Source organism: Falco rusticolus, chromosome 8 (genome assembly GCF_015220075.1).
Source record: "Falco rusticolus isolate bFalRus1 chromosome 8, bFalRus1.pri, whole genome shotgun sequence".
In the NCBI taxonomy this organism is placed as follows: Eukaryota; Metazoa; Chordata; class Aves; order Falconiformes; family Falconidae; genus Falco; species Falco rusticolus.
Window position 1 is genome coordinate 52,018,067 of NC_051194.1, and position 23,275 is coordinate 52,041,341.

The 23,275-nt window shown below is 44.3% G+C and overlaps 2 protein-coding genes across 2 annotated transcripts in view; one reads left to right on the forward strand and one right to left on the reverse strand.

The window, feature by feature from the left end:
- Positions 1–3,857: 3,857 nt before the first annotated feature.
- ALS2 (alsin Rho guanine nucleotide exchange factor ALS2) overlaps positions 3,858–23,275 on the forward strand; it is an 83,982-nt gene continuing 64,564 nt past the window's right edge. The window contains exon 1 of the mRNA XM_037396282.1: positions 3,858–3,960. The gene's annotated coding sequence lies outside the window, so the exon portion shown is untranslated. The remainder of the gene's footprint in view (positions 3,961–23,275) is intronic.
- The window catches only part of CDK15 (cyclin dependent kinase 15), a 37,117-nt gene continuing 20,849 nt past the window's right edge, over positions 7,008–23,275 (reverse strand). Inside the window, 5 exon segments of the mRNA XM_037396283.1 lie at positions 7,008–7,114; positions 8,720–8,729; positions 12,482–12,611; positions 15,218–15,266; positions 22,353–22,416. Of these exon segments, the coding sequence (XP_037252180.1) occupies positions 7,008–7,114; positions 8,720–8,729; positions 12,482–12,611; positions 15,218–15,266; positions 22,353–22,416 (360 nt within the window).

A 23,275-nucleotide genomic window follows, 5' to 3' on the forward strand; every position in this document is an offset into this window, starting at 1 on the left:
TATTTGTTGGGAGACTACCAAGGACTCCACGTAACATAATTGCTGCGAATATCTAATATGCGATCCAAGCCCTGCTCAGAGTAATTAACTTTCCCAGTGTTGAAATCAGGTTGATTTGTTGATTCTACATATAAGATGTTGTCTATGTCTGCATAGGAAAAATGCTGTGTGTGCCTTTGCATATGCACAATCAAACCTTGACTTTAATTAAAATTATGTGCATTATATCTGTATCTCTTGTTCTCTATGGGAATTGACTTTGGGAAGGTATTTGCCTAATAGGAAATGAAAAAAAATGTGGTTAGCATTTAAAATGAACTTAGTTGGGTTCCAGGGCACTTCCAAAGGAAAGTGTAACAGCTCTGATTTCAGCCAGGCCCTGGCTGCCCCGGGACTGGGTTGAGCTCTCTCACATGACCCTGTGACCACATTTGCCTTCCATGTCTCACCTGAAACTCCCAGTGGGTTCCCCAAGCCTATGTGACATCAGAGCCATGAAAAGTTTCCTAATAGGATTATAAGGAGACTGGTTTTTTGAGACTGTTTTTTTGTTTTTCCTTGCTAGCCAGGAATGAGATCTGGCCACTTTCACCCTCACATGTCTCCACATCTACTCAGTTCCTTCTTGTGTGCCTTTTGTTTTTCTCCTAGGAAGGTTTCTATTAAAATGCAGGAGCTTCTTCTAGAAGGTCCCACATATGTATCCACACTGACACTGAGCCACTGCTTTAAAAGTTTCATAAGCAATCCATAAGTGGTGTTTTTTCCCCACAATAACAATAGCAAAGTGTCAAAAATGTCAAGCTCCTGTTATCTAAGGCAGAGTCTAAAATCCATTTCTCAGCCTGTCTTCTATTCCCCACTCCCAAGTTGTCAGATGCTGTGACATGCCTCCATCACGCCACAACTAGCAGTCCCAACAAACAGAAAATGATTTCCAACTGGCAAACACGCTGTTTACTTTCCAGAAAAATTGCACTTTCCCATCTGACAGCTGATCAAGGGATCTCCTGCTGCTGTCAGCATGAAGAAGTGTTTAAACACAGGGATGGAAGTTTAAACATTTTCTCATTATCACAGAATAAAAAAAAATTAAAAAATAATAAAAAAATAAAGGCATTGAGACTCTCTGGCCACCTGCTGTGCCAGTAATGAAGCGGTGTCACATGACCAGCCGGCAAGGACTTTTATCTCTGCCCCAATATCATTACTGAAGTGACACCTGTCACATGACCCGCATAAGGGCTTTCATCTGGGCTCCCCAAATGCGGTTCTGGCTCATGAGGGGGATTTTCCTGGTGCTTTTTCCCCCCCTTTAAAGAGCATTGCCCACTTGCACCATTACAGACAAGTATTTTGCAAGTATTAAAGCCCTCAGATTTTTTCTTGGGGATATGTAATTTAGCCAAAAAACTTGCTCTGGGCTGAAGTAAAATGAGTCTTGGCCTGGGAAAGAAGTTATTTCATTTACTTCAAGATGTTTTCAAAGCAAATATTTAAGTCTGCTGTTAAACCCTCTTTACATAAAAGAGGACGTTAAACAATTTGTCCAAAATCTCAGAGTTGTTTTTGATTTTTTATTAGGTGGTGAGAAGAAACAGTTTGATGACCCTCGAGCACAATGATCTCCATTTACATGCATTTCATAAACTCTCACCTGCTTTACCAACACATCCTACCTTGCCAAGAGCAAGTCTTTTCTGGAAAAAAGGAAAGGTCAGTCCTGCACCTTTCTGCCAATGTCTGGGATTTTTTTGTGAGGTCTTCAAGAGCAAACACCTACATTTGAGATGTGTCCACATACGTGATAGCAGTACTGAGCACTTACTCACCAGGACACATTCGGTTATTACCTCAAACCAGAACATCAAACATCCAGATGTGACAGGGGATGACCACCCACACAAACTAGATGGGAACAGGCTGGAAACAAGAGAGTCTGAACTTCAGGGCTTTTTCCTGCTCCTCCTTTCCCACTCCATACTCAGCCATGCATGAAGTCTGGTACTTCTCTGACCCCTTCATAATCCCATTCAGCTCACTAAAGCAATGAAAAAATAACTCAGCAAGAGTTACTAGTTTTCCACCTGTTTAGTGAGTTAAGAGGTTAGAGAAGTGGCAGAGAGCAAAAGAGAGAAAGACTGTGAAGCCTGAGGCTGGGAAGGAAACAGGGGAAGCACTGTTGGGTGGCACTAACTTGGTACATGAATTCAGATGTGTTTCTTGTTACCTACCCTTCCTGATGCATTACAACACTACATCCATTTTCCCTGAGAGCTGTTGCCCCTGAGGTTGTGCAGGCCAAGGGATGGAAAATACTGAGATCAGTACTCCTGATGTAAATAGTATGCCTGTTAGTTTGGGAGAGGAGTGGTTCTGGGGCAATTTGTCTCTCTGATCTGGCATATTTAAAGCATTGGGCCTCCTATGTTGAGTTAATGAGCAGAAGAGTGCTGGGCTGCAGCACATACTTCTGCCAGGGTCTTCCTAGCTTTCTGTCCCTCTAGATACAGAGCTAGAAGGTGTCATTTGACCCTTTGGCAATTCAGCATAAGAGCTTCGGCCATTTCGGGGTAGCAGCTATGTAAAAGAGCAAAGCCATTCTCTCTGCTGCTCCAGGACAGAAGAAATTTACAACTGATATTCTGGATAGATACCACGAAGAAACTGATTCAGTTCCCATCCTTAGATCCCTCACTGCCCATGCATAACAAATCATTTCGTTTAACATATCTTGAGCATTTAGTGTCTCTCAACTAGGAGCAGACATCCAGCCATAACCATCCCATGGCAGGCATTAGAGATCCTGCTTCTTCACTGCTCCTAGTCCAGCCATCTCCAAGAGTGCAAAAGGAATGTAGAACACCCCTATCCCAACCTGGGCATCATTTACAGCTGCTCTGAACATGCATATGACAATGCAGCATAACTCAGAAGTGAAAAGCTATCTTCTACCTATGCAGCCATCCATCCACTTTAGAAAAGCTGCTTATTTGTACCAGTTCTTAGAAGCTTTTGCAATGCAACAGCCAGGCCAGTGCCAGTGTGCTTAAGAACTATTGTTTTACTTTTAAAAAGGTTCCAAATGCCCTTCTCTGCGCAAATAAACCTACACATGGGAAGCTGACACAGGGATACACACCTATGTAGAACTCTATAGGATACTGTAGTCTCATCTTGCTTATACTGCTGTGAGGTTACTGTAATAATATTCCAGGTTTATTGCAGAGCAAAGGAAAGACAGAAGGTCCCAATACTGAGATAAATTTCTGTCCAGTATTGCAAAGGGAGGTGAGGCATTTGCAGTCATGAGAGTGGCTGGTGTCTGGGAGATCTAGGTCCATGCAATCTAGATGTGGAAAGGCTCTTAGGACATAGCTTGCCTTTTCATCAAGAGGGAGAACTTGAAGGATTGTCATATAACACAATACCTCTTGTCTTCTTAACTGAGCAGTACCTGTGGATAGTCTGTGTGCTCTTTTATGTAGCTAATCTATATGTTCCTGCAATTATATCTATAGCAAGGGCGAAGGGGAACATAAACAGTTGTATTGCCTCCTGCCCAGATCTGCAGTGTTTGGTTAGCAAACAGTGGATCAGGGTGGAGCTGGAGATTTAGCTCCCTTACACTAAAATGCCACCTTCCAGCTCTTTCTATGGCTGTCACCCATCTCTCTGGTGTTTTCCCATAGCTCCATGACTGGTTTTGTTCCAATGCCCCAATGCTCTGAATAATTCTTGCTCAGAGAAGTCCTCCCGTTCATGCCAGTGACACTACTCAGATGCATAGGAAGTATTCAAGAAGGTTTGCATGATTGCATCTTAATGATTTGTCTTTGTCTTCCTTTTCTTCCCAGATCTGCTGTGAGGTTACAGCAAGGCTTCTGGCTTTTGGTGTCCCAGAGCTGAGAAAAAGCATCCCAGACTACTGAAACCAAATGGACTAGTACTTGAACACAGGTAAGTTACTTGCTTTCCCAATTCTTCCAGGAAGAATTCTATGAGAAATTTCACAGTAACTGTAGTTGGGAAGGAGCACTCTGATTTCCCCATGTATCCTGATCAGCACTCACCTCATATTAGCTTTCCTTCTCATAGTCTGTCAGCAGCCCTGAGATCAAGGAGATTAAAACACCCTGGTAACTCATTAATGAGCCAGGACTCTCTGCAACAGCTGGACTAAAAATGGCCCATCTTTGGCTGCATCTTAATTTTCTGCCACCATCTCCATCAACACCTGCACATGTTTGGTACCCAGTACAAGAAGACCCCTGAATTCAGCTCTAAGCAACCAGTCTGCAATGCACATGTCTAATGCTCTGCTGGTGTGGAACCAGTATGCTGGTAATCCTGTTAGTAATGGCAGAAGCTCCCTCTAGGAAATTATAACAAATAGTCTTAAACAATTCCTTTTGTTGACAACTTTATCCAAGAAACCATCTTCCCTGGAGACTTCACTCAACTTTTGACTAATCCCTTCCTTCCCTCAGGAGCTCTTTTGTTAAAGGAGATTGTAGGCAAACCCCAGGAATGACAGGTCTCTGTAAGCCTTGGATCAGCCTCTACATTCTTTCAATTGTCAGTCCCCATCTGTCCTGTTTGTACATCAATCTTCTGGTCCAGGGATCTCTCTATTAAGTGACACATGGCTGAGTTTATTCTGCAAGTCCAGTGTCCAGACTGTGCTGTTACGTCTTCGTTGCCAAATCAATCTTTCTGACATTGCTTTCTGAAAAACAAAAGGCAGGACATCTGCACATTTTCTTTCTCTTCTACTGAAAGGTGATTTTAAAAAATACACCCCCTGCCCTGACCAGACTCTACTCTCAAATATTTGGCTTCCTTTTGTCAATATCAAGGGTTATTTCAAAGGTCCTTGGTGTAATGGAGGTAGAATCTGTTCCCATTGCAAAGGAATTCTGTTAGGATAAAAATCCATGGCCCAAGTCCTGAATCAAAAGGAAAAAGAAATCCTTGTTACAAATATTCTGCAGGGCTAGTGACTCTTTGCTTGTTAACAGTTGATTTAAAACAAGCTCAAATCTTCCTGTAGATTCAACTACACTTAGGTAGTACAGTAGCACATACGTGCAGTATTTATCTGCATTTTGAAAGGCAGAATGAGAATGGAAGCAGATTCCAATGATCCATACATTCCTCCTCAGCAGGTAGAGGGAAAGAGGTGGAGTAGGGTAGAAAATGGATGGAGTGTTGGCATGCTGGGATACATGCCTGGCACTATGTCTTCCCTTCCTGAAATGAGGAGAACAGAGAGGAGACTGTGATGTTGTTTTGTCCCTTGCTGCATTGCTCAGGGCCCATGGATTCATGACTGAGCCTGGTATGTTTAGCTTTTTGGCTTTTTCTGTTTTTGTAACTTAACTCAGGTTGGCCAATGAAGGAAGGCTGGCCAGTTTCATTATGTTCCCAGGAAATTCCATTCTCTCATGTGCCAGCGTGAGGCTGTTGTGCTTTAGATGCCTATCTACCTCTGGTTAGATTTGCAAAAGCATACAGAACCCCCTGCTTTCCATCCGTAGCCTATTAAAATGACAAAAAAATTATTGTTTCACTTATAATCTTGCTTGCATGTCTGAATCCAGATGAGTTTTTTAAAAAGAGAATTAATAATATGAACACCATCTCTTACAGAATGTGTTTAACTTGAGTTGACAGCTAAGCTTGTTTAGTATGTTTTGTAAGCAGATTAAAAAGGACACAATCACTTTGAGGCCAAGTTAATACAAAAAAAATGTTTAAGAATATCTACCATTTTCATGATTTCACTATTTTAAATTATGTGTTTGTGAAATACTCCCAAAATCAGTTAAAACTGGCCAAATCCAAGTTTGTTGAACATTGAAGCATGAGTGCCCTCCTCAAGTGAGTTGTCCCAGAAGCTTTAGTGGAACTGACAGCCAGCTTTTTGGACAGGATTAGTTCCTTTCTGATCACAGAAAGGGAACAGTCTGCACTTAGCTGAGCAGGTGAGTGAGGAATGTATTCAGGCTGCCTCCAAACCCCAATCTGCTCAGAGGGCTGGCAGTGTCAGGTCCTTCTTGAAAGGACTTGAGGCTGTCCTGTCTGCCTGCTGTTGTCTACATGATGAGGGCAGATGGGGTAAAGAGAGGCTGTGAGACCAGGCTCTGAGTGCTGGGACCTGATGCTATAGCAGGTACGTGCCATCTACATCCATTTGGAAGCACAGACGGGTAGCTGAAGTTTGCCCTGCTATCACAGCTAGGTTGCCTCTTAGCTTGGCAGACAATAAGACAGGCAAACTAATTTGGCCTCAAGACCCATTTCCAGGTCTGCCCAGCAAGCACAGACCCAGCTGGTGACACAGACTGGACACATGCTGTTAACAAATGCACAAAGTAAACAGAGACAGGATATAATAAAAGGGTATTTTCTGATAATGTCTTTCAGCAACAGTGATTCTGAGCGATCTTTTGGTCTTCTGTAACAAAAAGGAGATGAAAAATGTTGATGCTGAAGCATCATTTTGAGGTGTCATACTTAAATAGTGACTAATTAAAACCTAGAGTGTTACTAGCCAAGGAGATTTTGCCTAGCTCTGCTCAGGTTCTATTGTGTGTGAAATCAAAACAACTAAGCTATAAAATGTGAACTTGGTAGACAAGGACAAACAAAGCAATTTGGTCAGTTTAAGCAATGGGGAAATGAAGCAATATTTTGACTGGGGAGGCATCAGAGGAAAGGGCATTGCGGCGAGACGTGGGAATATGATGAAGAAAACCCAAACCTCCCAAGATACCACTGAGCATTGTGCATTGGGAGCCATTGGCTTTCTGATCTCTTCTCTCTGAATGTGAGATTTCTCACTTTGTCCTCAGCCTGGGATGTGGTCATCCAGCCCTGGGTATCAGTTCTGTTCTCCCACCTTCAATACACAAAGGAATTAATGCGCTAAGGAGGGTGGCAGCAGCTTTGACAGTGGGCATTATGAGCTTACTCAAGAATTAGTCGATCATCCCTGCTTTCTATCAAAACTTGCTTGAACCTCCTGTGAGACGGCCTTTTTGGTAAGAAGCAAACAGGTCACAGCTTGCAGGTTGCAGTCACACTTGTGGAACTGTGAACACTGATTGTCCTGTGGAAAAGTCACATTAAAGAAAAAGCTACAAAATGGTCCTTTTCCTCTCTGTGCTACTTCCCTAATGCTCTCCTGTGACATTAGCCACAATATAAACTAATTCAGGATCTTATTTCTCATAGCTCCATTCCTTCTAATTATTTTTTGGAAAATGATTTCTTTAATCTAGGCACCCTTCTCCGGAAATCTCATCTATGGTTTCTTTTCTTTTTTCTTTTTCTTTTTCTTGGAGTAACCAGTAAAATACTATTTGGTAGAACAGTGGTAGGAATGCAATCCGCTAATCAAAAGGATTCAAATGGATCTACACACTGCCAAGCTCTCTCCTTCCCACCCAGCGGAGGGGGAAAAAAAGAAAAAGAAAAAAGAGATAGGGCGAAGGCATGGAGCTTCTCTCCTTCAGCAATCTCACAAATGCAAAACCTTCCACTCCAGTGACTCCTCATTAACTTACCAAATCTGACAGTCTAATTATCGTAGCAGCTTCATGCTTAGAATAAATAAATACTAAAGTGGGTGTTTAAAGAAATTGAGCAGTGAAATCCAGTCATCTAGACAGTCAATAGAGAGTTTATTTTAAATTTTTATATTCTTATGTATTTATATCATTTTAGGAAAGATAATGAGATAGTTGTCTTTCAGGCTAATTGAGTTCCTAGGCTCATGGTTGCTTGCTGTCACAATATCAAACTTAGCTTTAACTTTTGTGCCTTAGAAATCTGATCACTACATCCCCATTTGCTCTTTTCTGCTGATAACTGGGTGAAGGAGAAGTATACCTGAGGATGGGAAATGACTACATGGGAGTTCCAGTCAGGATGTCTTTCACAGCAAACAAGACAAATTTTCTCAGATTTGCATTTAAGAGTGTTAAAGGGAAAATGGAAGTTAAGGAAACCTCAGATATAACTTGCAATTAGACAAAATACAGAAAAATGTCTGCTGACCTCTGATGCAATAGCATCTGACTCCATGAAGGGTATTAACAGCACTCCCCTCCAAGAGCACTTCATCTCCGTGAACAATAAGACCTTTATAGAGATTCTCTGGCCTGAGATCAATAGGAGTCAGAACATTTGATCCATGTCTGTAGGACTTTGTTTCCCTAAGTCATGTGGGCCAAACTTTGTGCCAGTTGTGTTTTTGCAAGGGCATGAGCTGGGGAGTGAACAAAGGGAACCTTCCTTCTTTTCCCATCTCCCCCTTCGCCCTGTGCTCCTACGCAAGGCCCAGCACCTGCCAGCACGGTGTCTGCTCCAGGCCAGTACCTGGGGAAGAGTTTAAGCGGGGCAGCGTTTCCAGAGGCCTGTGCCCTTGGCACGCATCTGCTGTGATGTTGAAATGGCTCTTTCCTGGGGTGGTGTCTTAATGACAGAATACAAAACCTCAGTGTTCTGTCAGTATTTACAGAAGCAGACCTTCCACCAGTATGGACATCAGGCTGGGTGGAGTGAGGGTTGTTTTTCCTGAGTTAAGTGAAGATTTGCTTATCATCTCACAGAAAAGAGTGCTTCTGGGTCAGGAGTGACAGCTGATGTGCTGCTTAACACTGAGTTTGGTTTATTCCCTTATTAAGACACATAACAAACCAGATTCATACACCTGGTGGGAACTTCACTTTCTAGGTGTCTGTATCCCATTTGCAGTGAAGGATATCCACTTGCTACATACAGAGGTGGTGGAACACAGAGTTAAAAAAAGCTTGACTATATAAACCTTTTAGCTATGTAGGAGAACCTGGGGAAACCAGCCAACCCAAACAAGATGTCCATGAAAGCCAGCTCTTTTTTATACATGCCCTGTGGTAACATCTACCAGTGCTGGCTAATCCCAACAGTGATGGGATTTTTGGTAGGCAGTGGCTTGCAGCCTTAACCTCCTCACTGCGTATGCTTGTTTTGCATTAGTTTAGATGCAATAGGCATTAAAATGACAGTGCTCTGTCAATATCAAGCTTGCCTCCTCCTCCTTGTCTCTGAAAAGATATAGTGGGCTGTTTTAAGAGAAACAGTACAGCGTCATCACCATCTGGCACACTGGTTTTGAGTCGCTGGGAGGAGGTAACGACCAGAGACCAACTGTACCCAAAACAAGCAGGTCCGTTCTAGTCAAAGCCAGGATCACATCCACACAACATGCAGTCTTCCTCACAGAGCACAAATTGGACTTGATGACTAACTGCTATGCCGGTGGTATGCCCGGGGTCGAATATCTCCTGAATTGTGAGAAAGGTCTACACTGAGCCTGGACATCAGTCCGGTGGGGATAGGGTCTGAGGTGCCAGCTCAGGCCTCCCCGGCCCATATGCCTCAGTTGTTTGGCCAAAGTTCTTGTTGAGTATGTTTTCTTGGTGGTGCACTGGTGCTAACCCCAAATCCCACTGCTCACCCGCCCTGCTTGCGAGCCTACTCTAAAGGATTTGAGGGCAAAAGAGAGGGAAAACAAACCAAATCTATAACTAAGAATAATAAGCTGCAATTGTTACTGTGTCTGACCTGTCTGACAGCAGAGTGAGATACCTTCTCAGAAGGCTCTTTGCACTTCAGGACTGACACTGAATTGAGAGCACAGCTCATGCTTTCTTGATTCGAGAATCTCATCTTTCTTCCTGAAGTGGTTAATTGGACAAAAAACATTCTGTTTTAGCAGGTGCCAAAGGGTTAGACTGAAGTTTTATCAGAGCTGCTGTAGTGCAGGGCTGCATTGCACAAAGATAATAATCTCAGCATTGTCTTAGCCCAGAAAAAGGGCAGCAAATGCTCCAATTTTACAAAAGGCCGTCACCGTAACCCCTGAGTCTACTAGCCACAGTGGAGGGGAGCTGAAGAATTCCCCGCTCCTCTCCTCCGTTGCTATATCCAGAGCTGCTGGTGGCATGTGTAGAATTAAGGCACCAGGATGATGGGTGGGGTTTGAATATGGGCTTTAGCAGCCCCTTCTAGAACTAGAGGCACATGAGCGAGCAGCCGTAGGAGAGGCCCATCTGTGGACCAGCCGCACTCAGGGGACAGACAGCCTTCCTCTCTTACAGCATGGGCTGTTCTATTTTTTCTAGCACTTTCCATCCAGATGAGCGTAAGCAACAGCAGCCTGTTCCCCTCTGAAGAAGCAGATCGCCAGGAAGGAAAGAACCCCGTGCTCCCTCTCCCTCTCCCCAGGGGCAGCACCCAGCCTCTAGCCATTAGCATTCCCCTCAGTAATCAGAAACATGCTGTTTGGGGGGGTACTTATCTTCCAAACACTGATTTCTCCAATTATTTTTTCCCAGGAACTGGCCTTTGGAAAACATCCTCTAGCTTCCAGCTTGTCATAGCAACTTATAAAAAGGACAGTTACAGATACAATTATTTCATAAAAGTAGAATATAATTTCTTGCAGGAGCCTTTTATTTTTTCAAATGTTGTTTCCCCTCTTACTCTCTCACACACCTTGGGATCAAGCCCCTCCTCCTTTCACCTTTCATCTCCAGTTCATTCTTTGCCCTTCTGCACTAACTTTCTCCTTCAGATGATGAGGACTAATAGCCAGCATCCCCCAGAACAAAGTAGGAACAAAATATATTTAAAATCTGCAGTGTGTTATCATAGCAATGAGAATTTTCAAACAGTTAAATTCCAAAATAGTGTAGTGCCGAAGTGACACAAGTGAACAAATATCTTATGTGATTATGGCAATAGGGATGGCTACATGGGGAATTATTCAGAATTGCCTAATTTTTACAGGCTTAATGAGTCACTCATGAATACGGTCTTGCATGATCATACTGTACTTGTTTCAGCCCTGTGCAGTTTGATTCTGTTCCCAGCACATTTGGTGTTACGATAACACCATGCAGCTTCCTGTCCAAAAGGTACTTCTCACTGCAATATGGGGGATAATAAATACGGGATGGTGCATAAACCCAGGTGAAATGAAACTATACCCTCTGTGGCAGCAAATTGGAGAGATTGACACATTATGCCAATCTGTTTTCTCATTCCTTCTATTTCTCCTCACTCTCTCCCTTTTTCTCACACTGTCTGTCTCTGTACCTGTTTTTTTCCACACTCTCTCTCTCTCTGTCTTGGCACTGACACTTTCATCTTCTCCCTTGGGGATTGGAGATGTCACTGCGGGAAGTGCTTGTCCGCCTCTCCGGCAGCAGCAGAGCCCTGTGGCTTTGACAAACCTCATTTAATTGGGAGGAAGCCAGGAGGGTTTGAAAGAACTGAAACATCCACGAAACTCCTTTTATCAGGCATAATTTAAACTCTGCATGGAAAAAACCCTATATGTATAAAGAAAAGTCAACTTCCCTCCTGCTGTGCATGCTCCCCTCCTCCCCCCCCGGCACAGGCAGGCTCCTGCGAGATTCCATCTTTTCATTTTTCTAAAAGTGTCAAAGTAGATTTGTGCTCTGTGGCTGGGTGAACAGAAAAGGAATGCAGATGTCTCTCACTCATGCACATACACACACAGAGCACCTTCTGAAGGGCAGCGGTTTGGGAGAGATGCTAGCTGGCTGCTCCTTCGCTTGGGATGTGTCGCAGGAGACAGAAATTAGGTTTTCAAATAGCTTGACAACACAGTCCAGGAAGGCTTCTTAATTGTCCCAGTCTTAAAAAACCCCACCAAACTAACTAGTGTAGTGGGTGCCCAGGAAGCAGCGGGGAATGTGAGGGCTTTCTGGCCTGTTGCCCAATAGGAGGGAGCTTTTCCTAGTGAGGAACAGAACCTGTAGCTTGAGAGACCCTTGTGTTTATTGTCAGCTCAGGGCAGAAGAGGCAGATCTGTGTGTACGCAGCTGTGTGCTTAAAAGAAGGGAGCAAGGAAAGAAGAAAATACAGCAAGTAAAACTGAGGGAGAACTGGTGCGACAGGGTACAAGGAACAGCTGTTGTCTCTGAACATCAAAAGGGAGCAGGAGGAGCGGTCCAAGGGAATTGGGGCTAGCACACCATGCTGAGCAGCTGGGAATTCAGGACATCAGGAGGGATGAGCATGCGAGTTACGCTGAACACACAGTGTAAGCCAACCCAAGGGAAAGCTTGGGGCCCCTGGAGTTACAGAATGGGGGAGAAACGACCTGTCAGAGCATATACACCTCCTCTTTGTAAATGCGCCATAGCAGCAGCCCGTCCAGGTCTCCTTCTAGTATTAACACTGTGATCAAGTGGAATAAAACAGAAAAACAAGCTGTCAAATTTGCAGTGGGATGTAAACTTCGCAGCATATGGGTTTGGGGAGGTAGGGCAGGAAGAAAAGAGAGAGACATGTGGGTGAATGGCAGAGACTTCCAAAGTACAGAAGAAACTCATAATAAATAGCATGCGAAGTAGTTCTTTCTTGGTGAAATGAAATCAAGAGTTAACTTTCCAGCAGGAACCTCATAGAGCTGAGGAGGCAGAGGGCTAAAGAAGCCATGAAGAAGCACATATTGTGCAGAAATCCAGCCTCTGGGGAAGGCTGTAAGCATCCTGGAGGCCAAATCAGCCACTGCTGGCACCCTGCTCAACCTAGGAAAACATGAGAAAAAATAGCATAGGTGATGAGCACAAGACAGAAAGCTGGAACCAGAACTTCACCCAGCTCTTTTCAGAGCTTGAGGCAGAGATAGCTGGAGGGACACAGGGGACCTGGATAAACCCACCCCAGCTATATAGCTTTCCAGGACATTTGCTTTTCCATGTGAGTTTGATTATGCTGGAGTATATGCTTCCAGGATTTCAGCTCTAACTCATGTTTTCAGAGGAATTTTGAAAATAAATTTTTATTTTGTAAAAAGAGTGTTGTAAGTAAAAGGGAAAATGCTGCTGGAGAGACTATGTTTTACATGTTGTAACTGGAATATCAGAGGCTGGTATTACCAGTTTACAGTGATAATGCAAGTACACAAAATAACCTGACTGGCCCACTGAGCCAACCAAAGGTCAAAACTAAAAAACTAAAGAAATTACCATTTCTCCTTTTCCTACCCTAGTACCAGTAGTGCAACTGGTTGTAAAATGAGTTGGGGATTCATGGAGATGAATCTGTTTCTCAGGATGAGTGCTTACATGTAATACGCACATGCTCTGTGCCCAGCAAATACCAGTGCCAAGTGGCTGCTTTCTAGAGGAGCACACAGCTGGGGACAAGGAAGTGGAAGAGAGAAAACAAACCAACAGGGAAACAAATAAAAATAGTCGTTTAGTTTTACAGCTTTTACTTTGTTTGTTTGTTCTGATGATGTTGCAGCATCAGGAGGCTCATTGGAGCAGGGCCTGTTGTGCTTCCTCCCTTGGCCCCCACCAGTGCTTCCCCTCCAAGTGACATCAGGTGCCGGAATCCCCCTGCCCTTGCCCTCCCCCTCCCTACAAAGCACATTTGACATACTGACATGTTTTTTTTTTACGAGATAAAATATATTAACAAAAAACAAAAGAAAAAAAACAAACAAAAAAAAAAGCAGAGAAAGAGATATCCTGAGAAACAGATTTATAAAAGGTATCTGGCCTCACTGTGGTAGGTAACTTCTGAATTCTCACCTCCACCAAAATGGCTTGAGCCCCTTCCGCCTTGGGGAGCAGGGACAGGTTAGGGAGCCAGAGCATCCAGCTTGAGGCTGCTTGCTAGAGCTGCACCACAGGCTGCCCCTGCCATGGCAGGATTGTACTGGGGGCTCTGCCCCTTTTGGTCCCTGCTGCCGCAGGCTCCCACACTGGGCAGCAGCAACATGATTCAGTGCTTCTCACCATGGCTCAGGCTTCCTGGTGGCGGCCATACTCTGTGCAGAGCTCCCCTTTGATTCTTAATTGGCCAAAGAGATTCATGGCTGAGTGGTCTGTATGCAGCAGCTCTTTCCTTCTCAAGAACCAAGCATGCCAAGGCAGCTGCTGAGCCGTACCAGCATAAGGACTGTGTAGCGCAGAGTTGGTGCTGACCCACATGCAGCCCAGAGCTCTGCCACAGGGGCACTGGGGCCAGCCTGTTGGTTATAAGGCTGTGATGGGGCCTGTCAAGGGATTATGGCCAAAAAGCAGAAGTGCAACACAGAAGCATTGGAAGGAATATAGTTATTTCTTTGTTCAGGCTGAGAGAGGATTTGTTCTGTTCCAGGACCCGTTATCAGGGTTTAGGACATGCTGAGCTTTGTGTGTCTGAAGATGTGTGTGACAACAGCTGGCATTTCAGCAACCTGTGCTTTCCTGAAAACTTGTCTGGGAAACCCAGTTCTGAAGGGCAGCACCCTTCACTCTGAGCAGGGCTGGATCCCAAGCAATGAGCTGAACAGATCATAAACAGCAGCAGAGAAAAATGTGGTTACGTCCTCAAAGCCTATTTGATTCTTGATCTGTGCATGAACACAGTCCTCAGGACAAATCCTGTCTAGCAATTTCCTACCTATCTAAAAAGTCTGTTGTGTGCCACAAAATCAGTAGGGGGGAGGGGGTTTAGATTTTAATGACTCTCTGAACTAGGTTAGGGCACTTTGCCTGATTATAAATTTATTTCACTGATACATATATACATTATGTATATGTGTGTGTACATATACTTGAAAAATCCTTCCTTCTGTTAGCACACTAGGGAGTGATTGGGTGGTGTTGGTGTGTCTGGTCAAGCCGAGGTATGTAACCATGGCCCTAGTGTCATAGCTTTTGACCACTGAGGAATGTGATTTTCCCCCTTCTAACTAATCACAAGATTATTTCATTGTCTTGTGAAAATGCTGTCCTAGCATGTCCTCCTTACTGCTGTTGAGCAACATTCCTACAGTCTGTTTCCAGAAACAAAAATTGGTACAGTGCAAAGTCTGTCTTCAGTCTGGGCAAGGGGGCCTGGGAAAGTACGACCTTCTGAACTGAACTGTGTCCTGCAGAAAGCTGCTCATAATGTCATTGAATCACTGCTTATCTGAGAATAATCACTACTCCTCTGAGAATAATAAACCCACTATGTGCCTACCTCCACTGCAATCTCTTGAAATCAGTTGCTTAACTGACGTTAGATCTGCTTGTTACTACAGAGCCACCCTGCTCTTCCTGAGCTTGCCAGAAGAGCTCATTTCAAGTTAAATCATTACATAAAGAAACAAATAAACCCAGAGGCGATTTTGACATTGCTGTTATAGGTAGCTTACCTGTCACAGATGACTCGGAGACTCTGAGGTCTCCTGGAAGCAACCAGTTCTAGAAAGTGTAATATGCAATCACAGGTTTAAATGAAAATCAAGCCAAAACCCATTCTTTGAGTCCTTGCAAAAAACGAGTACTCAGAATTTCAAAGGGCCCTATAGAGTCTGTCATCTTAGTATTTATAAATATACGTTATTCCTATAGGATTTGAGTACCAGCATTGGTGTTAATAAGGCTGTTCCAGTTCTGTAACCTTTTCCTGTCATACATCTGTGAATATAGGCCTTGGGCCTCCTGTTACAGTGCAAGTCTTAGCTTTGACTTCAATAAAAGCAGTGTCAGTCCCTAAAGCCTTCACATGAAGAAATCAGAAAGATGTTTGTGGGCCTGAATCCCCAGCAATTGTCTTGCCTTACCAGGGGGCTGCTGAGCTTCATGTATTGCCCTGTGGGCACCTGGGGCTTTTCTGCATGGATCTGGCAGAAAGACTGGGGATGGAGCAAAGGTGCTTGGGTCCTACTCTCTTCTTGCCCACTGCTCTTGCTGTCAATCCCTCACTAAGTTTGTTATCAAGTTAAACATTTTCACTCAGGCTTTGTACTTACCAGACTGGAACTTTGCAGAGTTTGCAGTTTTGGGAAGGGTGTGGTGGTGTTGCCATTTTTCAAGTACACATTTCTGAACATTGTGGAAAATGTAGACGAATACATTCCTCAAATGTTTTCTTACAAAGCATGAACTTTCTCAGGCTTAGATATGAATGAACAGCTTAAGCCTGGAAAATTTCCCTGTAGAGCTGATCAACAGAGACATTTTCTTGCATCAGAAAGGCTGTAATTTCTACCCAGTTACATTTTCCTGCGCACCATCTCAGACAGCAGAGACAAACGGTGCTCTAGCCATGGGAAGGAGAGCGGGAAGGATGGTGTCAACCTCTCTCCTAGCCCAGCCTGGACAAGCATTCCCCATGGCAGCCAGACCACCAGGAGGCAAGCGGCACTGGTCTGTTGCCAGTAGACTCTAAGCTCAGCTGGGGCTTGTGCTGCACTGCCCGAGAGCATCTGCCCTCCCTGCCTGCCTGGAAGCACCAGTCACATCATTCAGGGACAGAAGCTGCTGGCTGCAGGCAAAGCAGGAGTCCCCTCTGCCTTCACCTGAGTAGCCAGTTCCAGAGTGCCAGGCCCAGGGGCTCCGTCACTCCGTCTGACAATGCACGGACAATGTGAAAAGGTGCAAATGACTGAACTTTTCAGCATTTAACCTTTCCAGCAACAATTTTTTACCATTAAGCTAGGCAAGCAGGTCGTTAAACCTGTCTATCACAGGGTAAGTAACAGTTCACAGCTGAAGTGTTCCTTTACAACCAAATACTAAGGTAATCACTAAAGCAGTAAATGGCAATATAACTGGGATGGGACTCATAACTGTTCAGGTGCCAGAGCACTGGACTTATCGGCAATACATAGAAGTTATGTATTAGTGACTTGAATAGCCCCTTCCCAAATCAGTCACTGAGATTAACTCTGGCAGAACATTCCTCTTGGATCACTAGTAACATTTTCTCTGGATCCTCTTTCCTTCATTTTACCCCCTCGACTGTAATAAAAGTGTAGAAATAAATTGCCCATATTGAGTAAAGATGTAAATTTTCCAGGCAGAATAGAAGATAAGCAATTTTAAAAATGGTTTGGAAAGTCATAAGATTTTTTTCTATGAGGTAGAAATTTTTACCTCTTCACAGGGCTGGCCAAAAACTTTCAGATGTTGTTTCTGCCAGAAAACTTTGATTTGTGAGATTGAAACATTCCGTGACAATATATCAATTTCCGTTAATGTTTAATAAAAATGTCAAGATGACTTAAATATTGTACTTTACTGAAATCTTTTAACATTAATATTCTTTAATGAGTTTAACATAAAAGTTAAAAAATGCATGATCAGTTGATAACAGCAGGGAAAAATATTTCAGTGATATCTAAGTAAAATGTCACTTTTTGTGGAGTGCGCTTTCAGGATTAACATTCCAAAGAGGACATAGGATTTTCTTAACATTTACAGATAGAAATAGCAGCTTGCTTACTGGGAACTGGGAGGAATACCTGAATTATAGTTTTTGCTGTCTCAACCAAGCCTCTTGACTTAAATTTATCACTTACATAACATGGGGATTAATAATTATCTACAAGGGGTAGTGTAAGAGCCAGTGACCCAGCTACTGCTGTCCCTGTCCAAACACATCTCTCAGTGGAGAATTCTGCTTGAGTGAGGACTGCCAAACTTGCCACTTTGAGTATACAGAGCTTTGATTATAAATGGAAGATATGGGTAAGAAAACAGTGTGTCTCTGCTCAAGGATTTAATGCAGTTAACTAATCCACTTTAAATCAGTTCAGATTAATCTCCTGACTGACCCCATATAGACAAACCCTTAGCGAGTGCTGAGGCCCCATTGTGTCGAGCATGGTAAGAACAGAGCAGTAAATATTTTCCTTACTGTAAGATTAAGACCAATCTAAAATTGTAAAACAATGTAAAGAGCTACTCCTTAAAGGTAAGAGATAAGAAATATTTGGCTATCATTCCAAAAAGTGAATGAACTACTGATTTAATTGTCTTACAATGATGATACAGACATAAAATGATGGGATTGTGTAGGGCTGATTGGCTTTTTTAACAATACAAGTAGATCTGAAAGGTTGCACTTGGGTTTGTTATTTTCTGCCGGTATGCGAGGCAGTGTGTGCTAATGAGGAAATACCTTTCTATATGAAAACCCAGGTGGAAGTGGCTAATGAACTGATAATGAGGCAAGCAAGCCAGAGGACAAAAGTTAAACTTTCCTAATTGATGAAGAGAGAGAAAGAGGATGCCAAGTGCTGCTGGATGAAGGTGCTGGGGTTGCAGGCTCACAGAGAAAATTTCTCTCATTAGTGAAATCTCTGTGGCTGCATGACAGAAGCAGAGCTCTTGTCTGTGTGGCAGGCTGAGAACTGCAGCCCGTGCCCAGTGCCAAACAGATAGGAAGTTTCCCTACAGCCTGGCCAGCATATATTGTGCATTAGTTGCAGTGTTGCTCTTCCGTTTGGGATCAAAGCCACATGCGGTTTATTATGACAAGAAAAATTTCATCGTTTTAGAATTCAGTTTCCAACCATCCCATTTGTTAAATGAAGCATCAGCATAAGAAGTGAGATAAAAAAAAAAAAAAAAAAGCACTCGGCGTGCAGACTTCATCTGCAGTCTCCAAAATGTCATTTAAGTTTGTGTTTCAGAGCCTGCTGCTTGTTGCCTCCATCTGCTGGTGACGTTGTGGGAACGCAACACATACTAGAAATGAGCAGAAGTTGACTGTGGAAAGCTCCTAAATCTCATTCAGCACAGCAAAGCCTGCAGATATGTGAAAAAGTAGGCTTAATTTAAAAGTCATTGCTGCATCTGAAACAGCCCAGTGTAAAACTTGTGTCTGCTATAGTGAGACTACGTGGCATAGGAAACTTCCTTAGTCACCCTGTGCGATAAATCAAGGAGTAAAGCTAACCCATAGCGAGTTCATCATGTTATAAACAAATAAGCACTGTTCCCCATTGTTTGGAATCCGAATTTCAGAAAAAGGAAAGAAAAACTAACTCAGTACTTTGGGCGCTCCAGTATTCCCAGTTTGGCAAAAGCACTAGCTTAATGTCATGGGCTGTGATTCCTAATCCTTTCCTGCCCTTGACCCCAGCTGTCTAGATTCAAACTTGTAACCATTAATGGGGCTGGATCAAAACACTGGCCTTCTGGTGTCACCAATGGTGTTTAGAGGGGATTTAAACTCCCTGCTTTTCAGCGCAGTGAAATGAACACAGCAGTACATTAATGCAAGGATTTGAGCTCACACAGCATGAGAGCTTTCAAAAATAGTGTTAACAGAGCTACAACTGCCTCTTTCAGGGGAAGCAAAATGAGGGGAACAGAACAAATGAGCAAACATAGGGCAAAGCCTTGCTGCTATGGGCAGGGCTCCTAAGCCCGGGTAGCCAGGGAGAGGGCCCGTGAGTGCGCTGAGGCATGGGGCAGGAGCTCTCCCAGCCTCTCATGTTCTGCAGGATCTGGTTCTCAAGCCATGGCTGTGGTAAAACCATGCTTCCATGCCCCACAGCTGCATCTAATTCTCTATACCAAGTGTGTCTCCTGCAGAGAGGGGGCGAGATGACAAGCTGTAGGGTTGGCCATGGAAGCGTTGCTCACCCATCCTTCCCGTTCACCTGGGATCAGGCACAGGTTGAGATTCTGGCAAACTGTAGGCAATGGGCATGAGGCCCATTTCTGAACTTCTTTGTGCAAGAAGGCACAGGGGCATAGGGTGGTCAAATACTCCTTTGCATGTTTCATCCCTTGCCAGGTGCCCACAGAGGGGGCAGGAGAGCTGCTCTTCCTCCAGCTGCTCTGTGTGTGCCTGGCTCACAGACCCCACAGCCCATGCTGTATCTCCTCTTCAGGCTCTGCAGCTGGATGTGCTCAAGCCCACAGTAGTGACAGGAAAACATCTAAAGGTTTCCAGCTTTCATTTCAAAGATTCCTACTAACCCACCTGGCCCAGGAACCCTTCCAGTAACAACCTCAGTCTGGGGCTGAGCCTACACTGCTGAATCCAGTGGGAGTTTTGCCATCAACTTCAATGAGAATAGGATCACACCTCAGTGCTTTGTTTTGCCCGTGTTCGTTCCTTGCCTCGGGCAGGAACCTGTTTGTTTGTTCGCTGCCTGCACTCCCTGCAAACATCAATAGGACTAGCTAAAAGCATTCAAGCCATCAGATTTGGGGAAGTGCTCCAAAGTTTGTTTGCTTATCTGAACCATCCCAGGCACTCAGATTCACACAACTGGGCTGAAAATAACCTCAAGAGAGAAGCATTTCTCTCAGGCAGACTCCACAGCTTCCACTCGGGCTGAGCGTGTCCTGAGGGGTGAAACAACACTTGTGCTTCAGGGAAGAGAGGGGAGATGCACAGGAGCATGTGAATGGCAAATATCTTTAAACAAAGAGACTAATTTGCCTTCTTACCAGCAACCCTATCCAAAACTGATTTGATTTAGTTCATGACTAGGGCAAATAGTCCCACCTTTATATCACTAACTTTCTTCTATCCAGACTGGTTTGTATAATCCAGGTGTGAGCCAAGTGCTTGGTTCCAGTATGTTGCTGGAGCAGCTTGAAGGCCCTTAGGCAGGCTCTGAGGAGGGGAAAGGGATGTTGCATCTCAAGCTGGCACAGCTACTGCCCCAAACACTGGCTCAGCACCCTTCTCCCATATGTTTGCTAGCATGGTGGAATGTTCCCACAGGAAGGTGTCCTCTAATTCCTGCATTTCTGTCTCCTCCAGCCGCAAAAGGCACCAGCATCACAGGATCACAGCATGGCACAGGTCAATTCTGCCCCACTAGAGTCCATTAGGGAAAATCTATGAAGCCTGAAAGCAACTCAGAGTTGAAAACCGCTTATGATGACTAGACTGGTCTTTACTGGAACTATTTCCATGCTGCCTAAGTGCCTGTCCTCTCCCTCCCAGCCCTGCCACTGGCATCCTCCCCAGCAGCAGGAGACAACACGGCTGCTCAGACAAACTAGAGCTAAGCAGGAGCCAGTGCTCAGGCAGTTCTGGGCACTCACACATCCTCTTTTGTCTGAGCTAGTGTCTTTGCTAGCGTCTTTGCTAGCATAGCCTTAACACTTGCACTTTTAGATTGTCACTCTATATAGCATCAGGATACCTATCATAATTGCTGAGAGTTTTTGGCCTTGTATGAGCAGATGACTGGCATAAAAAAATTCTTTGTGATCAGTTTGTCCCATACACGAGCATTGTCCCATACACTTCCTCCCAGACTACCATTCCAAACTTGTAGACTACCCAGCCAAGCCTTCAACAACTTAGAGAGGAAAGTGCTTCCTCCAGCTGTCTGCTCTGTGCTTGCTCCCTATCCAAATTAAACTTGCTGTGGACTGCGACACATTCCCATTTCACGCTGGTTTGATTAATGTGTCTCAGCTAATTGTGTGAAGGATTCCAGTCCTTTAGACTGAGACCAGGTTATTGTTCAGCCAATCGTGGCTACCATGTGAAAATGGGGGCTGTTTAGTGTTCATGCACCAGAATCAAAGGAGGGGCATCTTGGATTGGGTCACAGAGCAACACCCACTTCTTTGAAAAGATGTTACTATGCTCTACTAAACCTGTAAACCTCTTGCTCAAAGCACGTCTTCTCCCTCCTCCTCTCCCCCCTGCTCTTTTCCCCCCTTCCAGATAGACAGGCTCCCCCCCCCCCCCCCCCCCCCCCCCCTCTCTTAGGGTACAAGTGAGAGAGAATGGCTAGACTGTAGATGGGTGGAATTCACATTCTAGGGTTTTTAATATTTCACTTTTATATTTATCTTACAGAATGATCCTGCTGAGAGGCTGAGAATCCGTGCTCATCATTTCCCCCTCACTGACACTTGAATATATTTTCCCAAGAGAAAACATTAAACAAAAAGAGAAAGAGAGAAATGGGGAGAGAGAGGGAGAGGGAGAGTGACTGAGCTGGCTTTTCAAAGCATACTTCTCAACCTGCCCACATCAAAATAAGAGACAACTGGCCCTTTGAAGTCCAGGACACAGACTTCTCTACCAGCCCATGTGGAAATAAAAGAAGCCAGCTTTATAAATCACACAGATTTCTCACCTTGCCCACATAAAAATCAGGGACAGTGACCTTTCAAACTGAGGTTTAAAGGTCCCCAAACCAATCTCCATAAAAATAAGGAGGGTTCAGATAAACTGTGTCTCTAGGTACCTGTCAGCTTTTCCAGTCTAAACCAGGGGATGTTGGTCCTTTGCACAGAGGAGTGGAGACTAACTACATTGTCAGCACTTGCAGCAATGAAATCTTCCATCAGCCTAACATACCCAGCACTCAGTGTGCTACGCATGTACCTTTGCTTCTATACTAGGCCAATCCCAGTGTTGTTGTAGGTCCTACAATACCACTATCATTAGGTAGTTCAAGGGATTTAGTAACACTGAAGCACAGGATTTTTCATAATGAGAATTACTGACCCCAAAATTGAGCGGCTAGTGGCTTAGAGAAAAAGTTGGCATTCTTGTGAGTAAAATCCTACCAGGGTTATAGTTGGGAAGCCTGGAAAGTCCTAGCCGGGTGTCCTCAGTTAGGACGCCCAATAACTGTGAAAAATAAGAAAGAGAGTGAGAAGAGCAATATCCTCCTTCTGCCAGTCCTCTGCCTTGGTATGAAGCTGGGGGAACTGGTCTCAATGGAGAGAGACTGGGCTTTACTGTAGACCGGCACAGATTCACACTGCCCTGGCTGGTGCTGGATTTACCACTGTGCGTAAAGCACACTGACGTTTTAGCACTTGATTTTCTAGCAGAAAGGGTCCTGCTGAGACTGAATGTTGCTGCTGCTGGGAACATCAGTGGAAGTGTATGCAGCTTCACTGCCAGGTGCCACTCCTGCATGTGTTTGCCAGTGCAGGGGTCACATTGTTAAGCCCCTTTCACTGCTGAAGGTGTCCTCCTGCGCCAGAGTAACTGGGGACTTATTCTGCCCACTTGTGCTGGCAGCAGCCGATACACTCAGCAGCAGCAGAGGCTGTGAGCTGTGACAGAAAACCCTGCTGTTCTGAGGTGAAAAAGAAAAGCTGGCAGACAGGTCTACTGGTGGGTGCTAGAAAGCAGTTCAGTGTGTCATCCTCAAAGGTCCAGGGCTTCAGCAGTGTCTTTGGCTGTGAAGTTATTGTGAATTCTGGGCTTCAGAAGTAGGTCCTCACTGAGCAAAGTCTGGGCCAGTAAAACGTCCTCCAACCTCATTTTAGTTGCTGAAATGTGTGAGATCAAGCATATCTGGATTTCTGTGCCACTTGCGGTTGTGGATGTCTAGTGTTATTATTAGTTACCCCGAGCAAAGTGCCTTGTGCCTATTGATATGGATGAGTTGTGCTAAAGAGGTAAAGCCACATATTTAAGAAGAGTTCACAGCACGTGATATGATACTGCTAACTTCAAGCATTCAAAGCTTATCATC